Source organism: Ctenocephalides felis, unplaced genomic scaffold (genome assembly GCF_003426905.1).
Source record: "Ctenocephalides felis isolate EL2017-DRISC unplaced genomic scaffold, ASM342690v1 CF-g0.4_SCAFFOLD_01886, whole genome shotgun sequence".
Classification (NCBI taxonomy): Eukaryota; Metazoa; Arthropoda; class Insecta; order Siphonaptera; family Pulicidae; genus Ctenocephalides; species Ctenocephalides felis.
Window position 1 is genome coordinate 33,147,094 of NW_020538040.1, and position 12,187 is coordinate 33,159,280.

At 31.1% G+C, this 12,187-nt stretch overlaps 1 protein-coding gene across 2 annotated transcripts in view; it reads right to left on the reverse strand.

The window, feature by feature from the left end:
• Positions 1 to 259: 259 nt before the first annotated feature.
• LOC113376798 (protein neuralized-like) overlaps positions 260 to 12,187 on the reverse strand; it is a 17,417-nt gene continuing 5,489 nt past the window's right edge. The window contains exons 1-3 of one of the 2 annotated variants that reach the window (XM_026616859.1): positions 9,295 to 9,739; positions 832 to 2,282; positions 260 to 525 (exon numbers count right to left, since the gene is read on the reverse strand). In XM_026616859.1, coding sequence (XP_026472644.1) covers positions 301 to 525; positions 832 to 2,282; positions 9,295 to 9,403 — 1,785 coding nt within the window. In that variant the 5' untranslated portion in view covers positions 9,404 to 9,739 and the 3' untranslated portion in view covers positions 260 to 300. Of the gene's footprint in view, positions 526 to 831; positions 2,283 to 9,294; positions 9,740 to 12,187 lie in introns of those variants that run through there. The other variant, XM_026616860.1, reaches the window with a different exon arrangement.

The following is a 12,187-nucleotide window of genomic DNA, read 5'->3' on the forward strand; positions in this document are numbered from 1 at the left end:
TCTCATACACTAATTAACATTATATATTTACAGAAATTAATCTATTCAGATTTGTTAATAAATTTTACAATTTTCATCAATATACTTTACACCAATAATTTATTTTTGTAAAATGCAGGATTGTTTAAATTATACGCAATCCATGTTATTAAAAATTTATACAATTTCTATATATTCATAAAAGAAATTAATCTTTGACTATGATTTTCATTCAAAATGATTTTATTAATAATTGTTTTTAACTGATACTTCTAATGTGTATGTTTTTGTAATTGAAATACATAACTACATTCATTTCTGCTAGCATGACTTATAAGTTCTTATGACATCTCTTATTACGGCACGACATAAAGGACAATGCCCGCCACCCTTACCTCTCCACTGTTGTATTGCACACTCGTAGCACATGCACATGTGACCGCACATGTATAACACACAATCTATGGGATTTTCATAACATATTGTGCATTCTTCGCCAGGAAATGGTCCATTGTTGTCTATCGCAGAGCATGATGAGGAAACAGCCTGAAATAATAAAAATAATAAAATTACATACTTCTAAATGCACGTTGATTAAATTAAATTATATCCCAGCAAAAATATTTAAAAATTTTGTTGTAAATCATATTATCGAAATAAAATCAACAAAAAGATTAAAAGTGCCAAGCGCAGATTTGCTTTGATATATCAAAACAAAACATTTAGTAATCAGTAATTACAGCAGTTTTATGTAGATTTTGCTATGAATAACGCGCATTTTGAGTAATTTGGCTTTAACCAAAACCAAAGGCAAAGAAGAATAATAATTTTCTAAGAATTAATTTAACTCACCTCAGGATATGAATTATTGTAATTCGATACTAGTTTCCCACTTGATCCAACATTGTTATGATGATTACTACTCGAAGACAGCAAGCTAGCATGCGGAGGAGGTAAATTGACAACAAGATAGGCACCACCATTCGTCACGGATTGAACTTGCATCATATCAGTTGTGGAAGGCATTTGAATAAATCTCCCTGATGATGCTACTAGTCTCCTTTGTCGCTGTTCTGCTTGCGAATTAAAATTATTCATCGATTCCGATCCCACATTAGATGCAGAAAGACAAACGTGCAGTCGCTGCGACGGGGGTTGTACGATGGGAGGAGAAATATCGCTGGTCATTCGAACGCTTTGAGTAGAGCCGTAAATATCTAGAAACGCCCATAACTGCAGGCTCTGATCCACATGCATTACAACAGTTCTAGGACCATCATTCTTACTCATATGTACTTCGCCTGTAGCAGTAACACAAAACGATATGCGATCGTCTCGTTCAGGATTTCCAGCTGTTTTCGTCACAACCCAATACTCTGGCCTATCCAACAGCATGTCAGAATCATCAGGTAAATCTGACTGAGTCAACGTAGCAGGATCGCATGACGTAAGCCCAAGAGCTAGAGCACCAACAAACATAGGCTCAGTACTCATAACATGAACAATTAGTTTTTCCCCTATGCGGATTGGCCTCGCGGTGAAAACATATCCCTGTGAAAATTCGGTCTCTACACGGCTTGCAATTGTGCGATCAGCCGAAAATCGAACGTTGCGGCCTCGAACCCAGTGGAATGGCATTGAACTAGACGATGCTGGTGATGGTGCAGCTGGAAGTGTAAATCGCGGTGCAGGAAGTTCCTCATGTACGGTCAATGTCTGCATAGAAGAAATAACACCACTGAACTCAGAATCCGTATAGGGTCTTTCATAGGACGTGTCGACTTGAATCCTTGGGTCTAAGAACTCGATACCAGTGCAATTGCCGTATACATCTATTAGCGTCCATAATGGCGATCTAGTCTCTACACCGCTAAAAAAGATTCCCTTCTCATCACCGTTGACCCCAAAGTGTACATCTCCGGTGGCATTCACATAATAAAATAAGACATTATTTTTCTCACAAAACCGTTCAGCTAAAGCTTTCGCCCAATAGCCTGGTTTGTTGGTGAGATCTGGACATGCATACTTAGGCAAAGCATGCTTCAGAGATGATGGGTCATTAGAAGTGAATCCAAATCGTATAACGCCACTCCAGTTGTCGGATATTTCGGAAAATTTGACATAAACGCGTTCGCCGATACGCACCGGACGCGCCGAGAAGGTTATCCCCTTGCAGAAACTTTCGCATCTGCGTGCGCAGGTGCCGTCGCGAGATATCCGAATATTCTCGCCATGGACGGTGTGGAAAAGAAGTGGCGTCAAATTGTTAGGGCCTGGACAGGATACTGAAGAACTTCGTGGAACTGAAAATTAAAAAATGGTGTCATTTTAGTATATTTACATATATCAATATATTATCTAATGAAATATATCATATATTCAAATTTATGCACACAAAGTTATATTTAGTTAGAAAACTAAAAAGTTTTTAAATATAATTTAAATGGCAAAATTAACGTCAGCTAGTAGTACACACACCCATATATTAATATATATATATATATATATATATATATATATATATATATATATATTTGTGTGTGTGTGTATACAAAAGTTGACAATAGAAAAAACTACCTGGAGTGTATCGAAATGGTGCACTACGACGTCGAAATATAATAGAAGATTTCAAAGAACATGATGAACAATAATCAGCTGTTCGACGATATACGCAAGAAAAAATTCAAGGAACTGAAGATTTAGACAGAACGTTTAAAAAGCAAAATGTAGAAATGTAAACCATAAAAATGGAATGAAAAAGCGGTGAAAAAATGTGGCATTTTCATACCACGCCTTCGCACCAAACGCTAATAATATTTATTATCCATAGTTACAACAATAATATAAGATAAAATGCGCATATATATGCACGTATATAACCGAGTAATGTTTTTATCTATTATCATATCCGAATGTGAAGGCCAAAAACATTTTTCAATAAGTAATTATTTAATTATTAAAGCCAATTAAATAAATAATTCTAATTAAAAATTGTGATTGATTTTAATTTCGAAGCATAGGAGTCGGTAATATTTATGATAGTATTTAATATTTTAGAAATGAAGATCTCGTTTCTTTCTTTGAACAGGTAATATTTTCGAAACATGTGAGTAATGACCCCATGCCAAGGGCATGTATATTTTAGCAAATTTATGTCTACCAACCAGCTGTCCCACAGCTTTGCTTACTTTTGTATTTATTATATTGTACGGCACAATGTTGCGTCTTTCATGGTTAAAAAATAAATGTTAAGAATTGCCGTTTCTTTTTCTAGTTTACTGAATATGAAATAGAGTTCTATTTCCAGCATATATATTTAATTAAAAAATATTAAGTCCAAATTATACTGGCCTCAAATTCGAATTTTATTATTTGATTTGACTAATTTCATCTTCTAAATAAACAATTTTCCTCGATAGTAGCACTTAATTTTAAAATGTCACAAAAAATTAATTGGTTTATGCAAATTGATTTTTGTACGCAATATGTGAACGCAAACATACAGTTGACAAAATATTTAAAAGAATATTTTTGTTATCATCTTTACCAAAAATCAGCAGAAAATGCAGTATCTATCCAAATTAAAAAAAATCAATACTATGATTTATATTTTATTGTTGTAAAGTTAGTAAATGACTTGGAAAAGAAATTCAAACTCAAATTTTTCTAAATATTGTTGGTTCTAAAAAATTAAAGGTCATTTTTTTTCCGGTTCCGTAACACATTTTCTAAGACGTAATACGTAGAAATGCTAACATAATCCATTCATTACTTAAATAGAAAAAATTAAACGAGAAAGCTATAATGTTAAAGTGTATATGAATATCGACTTGCAAATATTAATTACAATAAAAAATATTTCTGTCTGTTGTAAATTATGTAATAATAATAGTCACGAATTAATGAAATACTTTGAAAGTACAATTTCATTGCAATCGTTTTAGATTTAAATGGTAGTAGCATTTAAATAAAATTTGAAATGTATTTGATTAAGGATTGAAGCCAATTTCCAAATGATATTTTCAATAAAATATTACAAAAAACTTCTTTTTCTTATTTCTCATCTTTATGAAAAGAATATATCCAAAAGAGCTCATTTCAGAATTGCTTTTTGTTATTACTAATATTTATTATTCAAATAAGCAAACGAGAAATCTATAATCTTGGAGTGAATGTAAGTCGATACTTACAAATATTAGTTCTAATAAAATATATTTCTGGTATTGTAAATTACAGTAATAATGGCCCCGAAATAATGAATAATTTCGAAAGTATAATATTATTGCAACGTTTTAGATTTGAATGAATAAATTCCATAGATTATTTTCAAAAAAAAATTATAAACTTTTGGCAATAAAATCTTGTTTATATGGTAAGTTATTTATTGCAATCGTTTTAGATCTAAAAGTAGCAGCATATAATTGAAATTTGAACTTCAAAATATATTTAACATTAAATTAAAAATTTGAAACAAATTCCATATACTATTTTCAATATTTTTTTTAGAAAAATATGTTAGTTTTTATAACCATTTGGCAATAGAATTTTATCTTTATGGAGAGAATATAGCCCTATAGAGTAAGTTATAGTAATAAATGAAATTATTTATATATCTTTATGTTCTTAAGGTTTCTGAATATTTTGGCATACCGTAGAAAAAATAGACGTATGTGTGAGTGTGCGGATACAAATTTTCGTCGACGATTTCGGGAACACCGATCAACCGATTTGAATAATTCAAAAAACATTCGATTCGTATTGATAAGAAGACTGATTAGTTTTTGGAGAAGGCAGGTCTATCCGTTCCGAAGATACGGGGCAAAAAGTGCTAAAAACGGTAATTCAGTTTTTAAGAGAACGGAGCGTCCGATTTTAATAATTCAAAAAACATTTTACTTGTATTGACAAGATGAACTGATTAATTTTTTGGGAAGGCAGGGCCGGCCGTCCAGCATTTAGGGACTCTCAATAAAAATAAGTTAAAAAAAATGTCGTTTGGCGGTCAAAAATGTTTATTGGACATATGTACATCAAATTATCAGATATTTTATAGAGATTTTAATAATGTGTACACATGTTGTGTAAATTTCTTTGGGTTCCGTACCAAGATTTTTAATTACGGTATGGGAAGTTGCAGCAATTTGCCTTAAGGCACGATGTCATGCACCCCAATAGTTTGAGAATGCTTTTGCTAGTGCATACTAATATTCGCTATTTAAATAAAAAAAAATAAACGAGAAAGATATAATCTTGAAGCCAATTGTGTGGCGAGAATAGCTCACTCAGTAGCGTTCTCGACTCACACGCTGGAGGAATACGGTTCGAATCTCCAGCAATACTAGAATTAAAAATATAAAATATTAAAGTAGATTAAGAATTGTTAATTTGTAAAATACAACAGAAAATTGTATTAGCAGTAAGAAGGAAAAAAGAAGTTTAGTTTAGAAGTTGAGAAGAACATACTGAGAAACAAGAAGAAGAATGAAAATTGAATAGAATTGAAGAATGAAAATTGAATGGAAGATTAGGATATAAGAAGAGATAGTATATAAGATGAATGTATAAGAAATATATATGTAATAATTGTATAGAATATGGTGAAAAACTAGCTGTAAGTGGAATTCTGTCTTAAGGCAATTAAGGCATCGTGCCTGAAGGCAAATTGCTGGAACTTCCCGTACCAAAAATTATTATTTTTTTAAAAACGATTAACATTTTTGAAAAAAATTTACTTTGAAAAAATAAGATTTTTGAGAAACTATAAATTGGACAAAAAATTACTTTTTTTTTTGAAAAAAAAAAACTTTTTTCTTTATTTTGACATATTGTGGAAGATCTGAACTTTTTTTCAAAGCAATCGTACTGCTTTATCTGCATAGGGACAAAATATAAAGCGCGTAAGCGCCGCGTCGCTGTCTAACGCATAAGCATTGGTACGGAACCCATAGGAATGTTAACAAATTGTATACTTATTGTTAAAATCTCTATAAAATATCTGATAAATTGATGTGCATATGTCCAATGATCATTTTTGACCGCCAAATGGCTCATTTTTTTTACTTTTTGCTCCATATTTCCGAAACCGCTAGACCTACCTTCATGAAAATTTTATCGATTCTTCATCTTGTCAATACAAGTGAAATGTTTTTTGAATTATTCAAATCGGACGCTCCGTTCTCTTAAAAACTGAGTTACCGTTTTCGGCATTTTTTGCCCCGTATCTTCGGAACGGCTAGACCTGCCTTTGCCAAAAACTAATCAGCACGTCTCCTTATCAATACAAATCGAAAGTTTTTTGAATTATTCAAATCGGTTGATCCGTGTTCCCGAAATCGTCGACGAAAATTTGTATCCGCACATACATACACACACGTACATACATACATACATACACACACGTACATACATACATACATACATACATACATACACACACACACACACACATACATCCATTTTTTCTATGGTATGGTTGAAATTCCTTTGAAACGTAAAGATATATAAAAATTTTCATTTTCGATTTTTTTGCGATTACTATAACTTGCCCTACGGGAAGTTAATAATATGAATAATGTAGGTGGCTAAAAATGCTGTAAAGTGGAGGCCAATAAAATAAAAAAATAAAAAAGAAGCCAATTGTAAATTGTAAAATAAAAACATTGCCGACTTAATAAAATTCTTCAAAAGTATAATTTTATGTCAAATATGAAACTCAAAATGGGCATTATCATCGAATCGATTTCGAAGTTGTACCTCGAATTTACGAAAAAGTTATCAGGTTTTATAACCATTTGGCAATAAAATCTTATCCTTATGGAAAGAACATAGTCCCAGAAGGCTCGTTTTCGAATTGCTTTCTGCCAGTACTATCCCCGTTTCGGAAGTCACATATGTTATTACAACTGCAGCTGTCGTAAGTTTCTCGAGAAGGGAGCGTGGCTGCATTACACATGAGCAGATATCTTCCCTCACGACCCGTAGCCACCGCTGCGTGGACGTTCAATAATTCCTTTGTGTTGAGCTCACACCTGGCTGCATTCAGAAGCAGCTGTTGCCAGAATTTGCTTTCAATAATAAAACTTTATACTTCATTTTTTCGGACCTAATGTTCATGGTAATAATTACTCTGAGAAACTAATAGAAGTCACGTACTCGTGCAAAAGTAACTCTGCACTGAAGCTGTTGCTTAAAGGTAATAATGCTCATCCTGGTTCTGGGATTAATGAACTGAAGCTGTTGTTCAATGTCAATAATTATCATAAGTTAATTTTATATAGTTTCAATGTAGCAAGAATTCTCGGATGAAGTATGAATTCAAATTTGTAGAACATATGTAGTAGTTATGGACTACTAAATAAACTGGATATGTATATGGTAAACATATGTTATTCATTTTTAGCAGCAACACAAAAACTCAACAAGTTAAACAAATTTCGAACATATGCAGAATGCAGTATCTATCTACTTTGGAAAAAATATTTAATTCCAATATATATTATATTCAAACCCAATGTGTTATAGTCGATTATTGTATTGTGAACTGAATTAATTAGATATTATAATCAAATATTTAAAGTTTTGTAAGAAAAAAAGTTATATATTGACTATTTTATGAATTAAATGAAAGAAACAAATTTCAATGTAAATATAAATAAATGTATTATTCAAGTTTAGATAAAACCATTGTTTTGTAAATAATACGCACTTAATTTTTTTTGAACATTTTTTTCAAGTATTCATAAATCGATTCAGATGTCGATAATTGGAGTCTATGTATTGTAATTGATATTAATTAGATAGGTGTACAAAGACTATTATTAAGTTTTGTAAAAAAAAATTATATTCTTGACTATTATTAGCATAAATAGGTGAACTAAAAAAATAAGTCTTCAATTTAAAAGCAAACGAAATAATTAATAAGCTAAGTTGTAAGAAACAAAAAAAAAGTCAAAGGAAGTACGACTCCCATGAATGTTCCACGCCAATAACCCAGAATATAATTAGTATGATTTACATTGGAAGAGTACACTTTGGAGAACGAATTGTGAACAAATAACAAATATATTTGTTCAAATATAATATATATATAATATATATATATATATATATAGTATTAAATACAATTAATCTTTTTTCTTTATATTCATTTGGAACACGAAATTATTACCAGAACTTATAGGGCGGTAAAAATGAGTTAACGAATTAGAAAGGCAGAATTCAGTAAAACCTGAATTCATACCTAAATGTAAAATTATTACTTGAACCCATAGGGCAGTAAAAATGAGCTCATGAATTAAAAAGACAGAATTCAGTAAAACCTGATTCGTCATTTATATCTAAATGTGAAATTATTACTAGAACCCATAGTTTAGCAAAAATGTACCGATGAATTAGAAAGACAGAATTCAGTGAAATCTGAATTTATATTTAAATGTAAAAATATTTCTAAACCCTATAGGGTGGTAAAAACGAGCTGATGAATTAGAAAGACAATCAGTAAAATCTGATTCATTATTTATATGTAAAAATTGCGATGTTGTGTGCATCCTTTCTTAATCCTGGCAATTTAACATTTTCATAAAATCGTTAATTACATGCATTTATTAAGTTTTTTTAGTAGTATACTTTCGTACTAGTATGAATTAGATATAATAAACGCAGCCTTAATTAACTATGATAGTTACGTTTCCACAATATTCGTTCGTCGTTCACACACATTCCAGTCGTATATAAACATACATTTTATATATGAATATAAATAATATATATATATATATATATATATATATAATATATATATATCTGGGTGTGTGTTTAAAATATCGAGTTTGATGTGAATATAATATATACGAATTGAATTTAAAAGCTTTAAGGTCTTTAAACTCAACTCATATATTCTGTTCTACACACATTACGTACCAATGAGATCATAAAATAAAAAACAAAAAATACAACGGAAATGGAACGCGCAAAATTCAAAACCAATATGTATGTGCACTATTCAGCGACACGAAATTGAAATATATTAATATTAAGAACGATTTCATAAAAACTTATACTTGATATTTAATAAACCAATAATCCCAGTGGATGAAACTTCAAACTAACGAGCATATAGTGAAGAGAAACTATGAAACTACAATCATTGGGTTCGTTTATCCCCTGCGGATTAGAACCCCACAAATAGATTTGAACATAAGCCGTAAGTGTATTTTTGTCTTTCGTAGCGTCGAATGGAGAATACGAATACAATATATATACATATATACGAAAAGTTTATATATAGATCTGGAGAAATTTCCTTTTAATACTAACCTAAACCCATACGACGTTTGATCTTTTTTAGAACTTTCATCTTGTTCTTCAGCGGACCGAAAATATCTACCGCTTTGCAGGTGCAACTAATAGGTGCAGAGAGACCCATATAGCATAACCAGAATATAACAAACAAACTCTATGAAGTTCTACAATTGAATTAAGTCACATATAAACGCACTGCACTACAGACATGTCACTAGCAAAACTATAATTTATGCGAACAAAGAATGATTCATCGAAATACAAACACAAATGACGTCCGTTGTTAATGTAATATTTTCCGTTGTCTAGAGAAATACTATTGCTATAACATAATTTTTTGCTGTCGATGAAATCCCGGACGGACCAGCTGTCTTCCACACACACACGCACACAACACCGACCAAAATAACCCACACCACCGAACGCCAGTATACTACTGAAGACGCAAAGCTACTGAGCTGTCGTACGACGAACACGCAAAACTATCAAAGGTTCGACCTAGCCCGGTAACGAAGAAACTCATTCGGGAGGGGATGTTCGTATGGGTGCCACTACTACTACACCACTACACAGACAAAATATACACCGTCTCTGCCATTTTCATAGATGCCTCAATGTAGTCGATTGCATTGTACTCGTTCAGAATCAGAAAAGTTTACAACCAGTGGTGCATGGCCGTAAGGCAAATTGCTGGAACTTCCGTACCGTAATAGTCAATATCAAAGAAAATTCTTCAATAATTAATAACAATTGTTTCAAATATTTTCAAATAGATGATTATAATAAATACTGTAAATTCATAAATGTTCATCAAACTGGGCAACAAGCATATTCTTCAAACAATTTATGTGTACGTTTACAAGCATTTTTAACTTCCTGTAGGGCAAGTTATAGTAATCACAAAAAAATCGAAAATGAAAATTTTTATATATCTTTACGTTTCAAAACTTTCTGAACATTTTGGCATACCTTAGAAAAAATTGATGTATGTGTGTGTGTGTGCGGATACAAATTTTCGTCGACGATTTCGAGAACACGGATGAAATGATTTGAATAATTAAAAAATCATTCGATTCGTATTGATAAGGAGACGTGCTAATTAGTTTTTGGCGAAAGCAGGTTTAGCCGTTCCGAAGATATGGGGCAAAAAGTGCCAAAAACGGTAACCCAGTTTTTAAGAGAAAGGAGCGTCCGATTGGAATAATTCAAAAAACATTTTATTTGTATTAACAAAATGAAGAACTGATTTTCATAATGGCAGGTCTAGCGGTTTCGGAGATCTAGTGAAAAAAGTACAAAAAAATGCCATTTGGCGGTCAAAAATGATCATTAGACATATGCAGACAGATATTTTATAGAGATTTAACAATAAGTATAAATTTTGTTTACATTCCTATGGGTTCCGTACCAATGCTTATCCGTTAGACGGCAACGCGGCGCTTACGCGCTTCGATATTTCGTCTTTGTGCAGTTAAAGCAATACGATTGCTTTGAAAAAAAGTTCAGAATTTCCAGAATATTTCAAAATAAATTTTTCTTCAAAAAGTCTTTCTTTTTTCAAAAAAATGTTAATGTTTTTTAAAAAAAAAAAATTGGTACGGAAAGTTACAGCAATTTGCATTAAGGCACGATGCCATGCGCCCCACTAGTTTTTCAATTTTTTCAAAAAGAATCGTTTTTTTTAAATATTGATATTTTTAAAATTTCAAAAATTTTGATGTTTTTTGATATTTCTCAAAATTTTGATTTATTTTTGAAAATACTGAAAAATTTCGAAAATTAAAATTTTTGATTTTGTTTGAAGATTTTGAAAGTTTAGATAAAACAATTTTTTTACACAGTCAACTCATTCAAAATGTTTTTCGAACCATTCTAATCCGATGATCCTCTCATAAACTGCACGACCATGGACTATGTTTTGAACCCTTTGTGCTCCGTATCTGCAAAACGGCTAGACGTGCTAAATCGAATTGCATTTTTTCGGCACTTCTTGCCCCCTATCTTTGAAACGCCCATATATGTCTTTAACAAATACTAATCAGCACGTCTCCCCAACAATAAGAATAGAATTTTTTTTGAATCACTCGAACCGGTTAACCCGTATTCTCGAAATCGTCGAGAGGAAAAGTTGTATCCGCGCATACATATACAACATACATTTTTTAAAGTTCAGAAGGATTGAATCGTAAACATAAAAATGTTCATGTTCGATTTTTTTGTGATTACTATAACTAAAAGTTAAAAATACATTAAGTTTGGTGAAGATACACTTATTCTCATAAAGATATCAAACAAAATCTTTTGTCTAGAATATAAAACGCGTATATGGCAACATTATGATTTTGCTGCTGGATAAATGTTTTCATACTCGTACCGGTAAGTCATTATTTTTAGACAGATAGATATATATGAACAAATAAACATATGTATAAACTTGTTGAAATAACAAATTTTTGAGTAACATAATGTCCCTTACTAATCAAAGAATAAAATAAAAATGATATAAATAGTAAATTCGACAATAAATCGAAGAATCCACTTAAGATATTTTTTAAATAAATCATAAATCATCGTACAAAATAAAATTGAGTAGTCATTGTTCTTAATAGTATTAGGAATAGTTTTAAAACATTATACGTAATCAATTACAATTTTTTATTTTATTATATTGTGTGATATGCAGTAGAATCCGCTTAGTTTGACTCCGTATATACCGACCAACCGTTTATACCGTAATTACACTCAAAGCTTGGTTTTATATACATTTTTTATAACAGATATAATGACTTTCTATAAAGTGACATGTTGCTTATTATTTGCGCATTTAAAAAAATATATTTCCTGTTATATGACCGTCAAGCAATTACTTTGCTTCACGAAAAGCAAGATTATAGTCATAATTAAATAA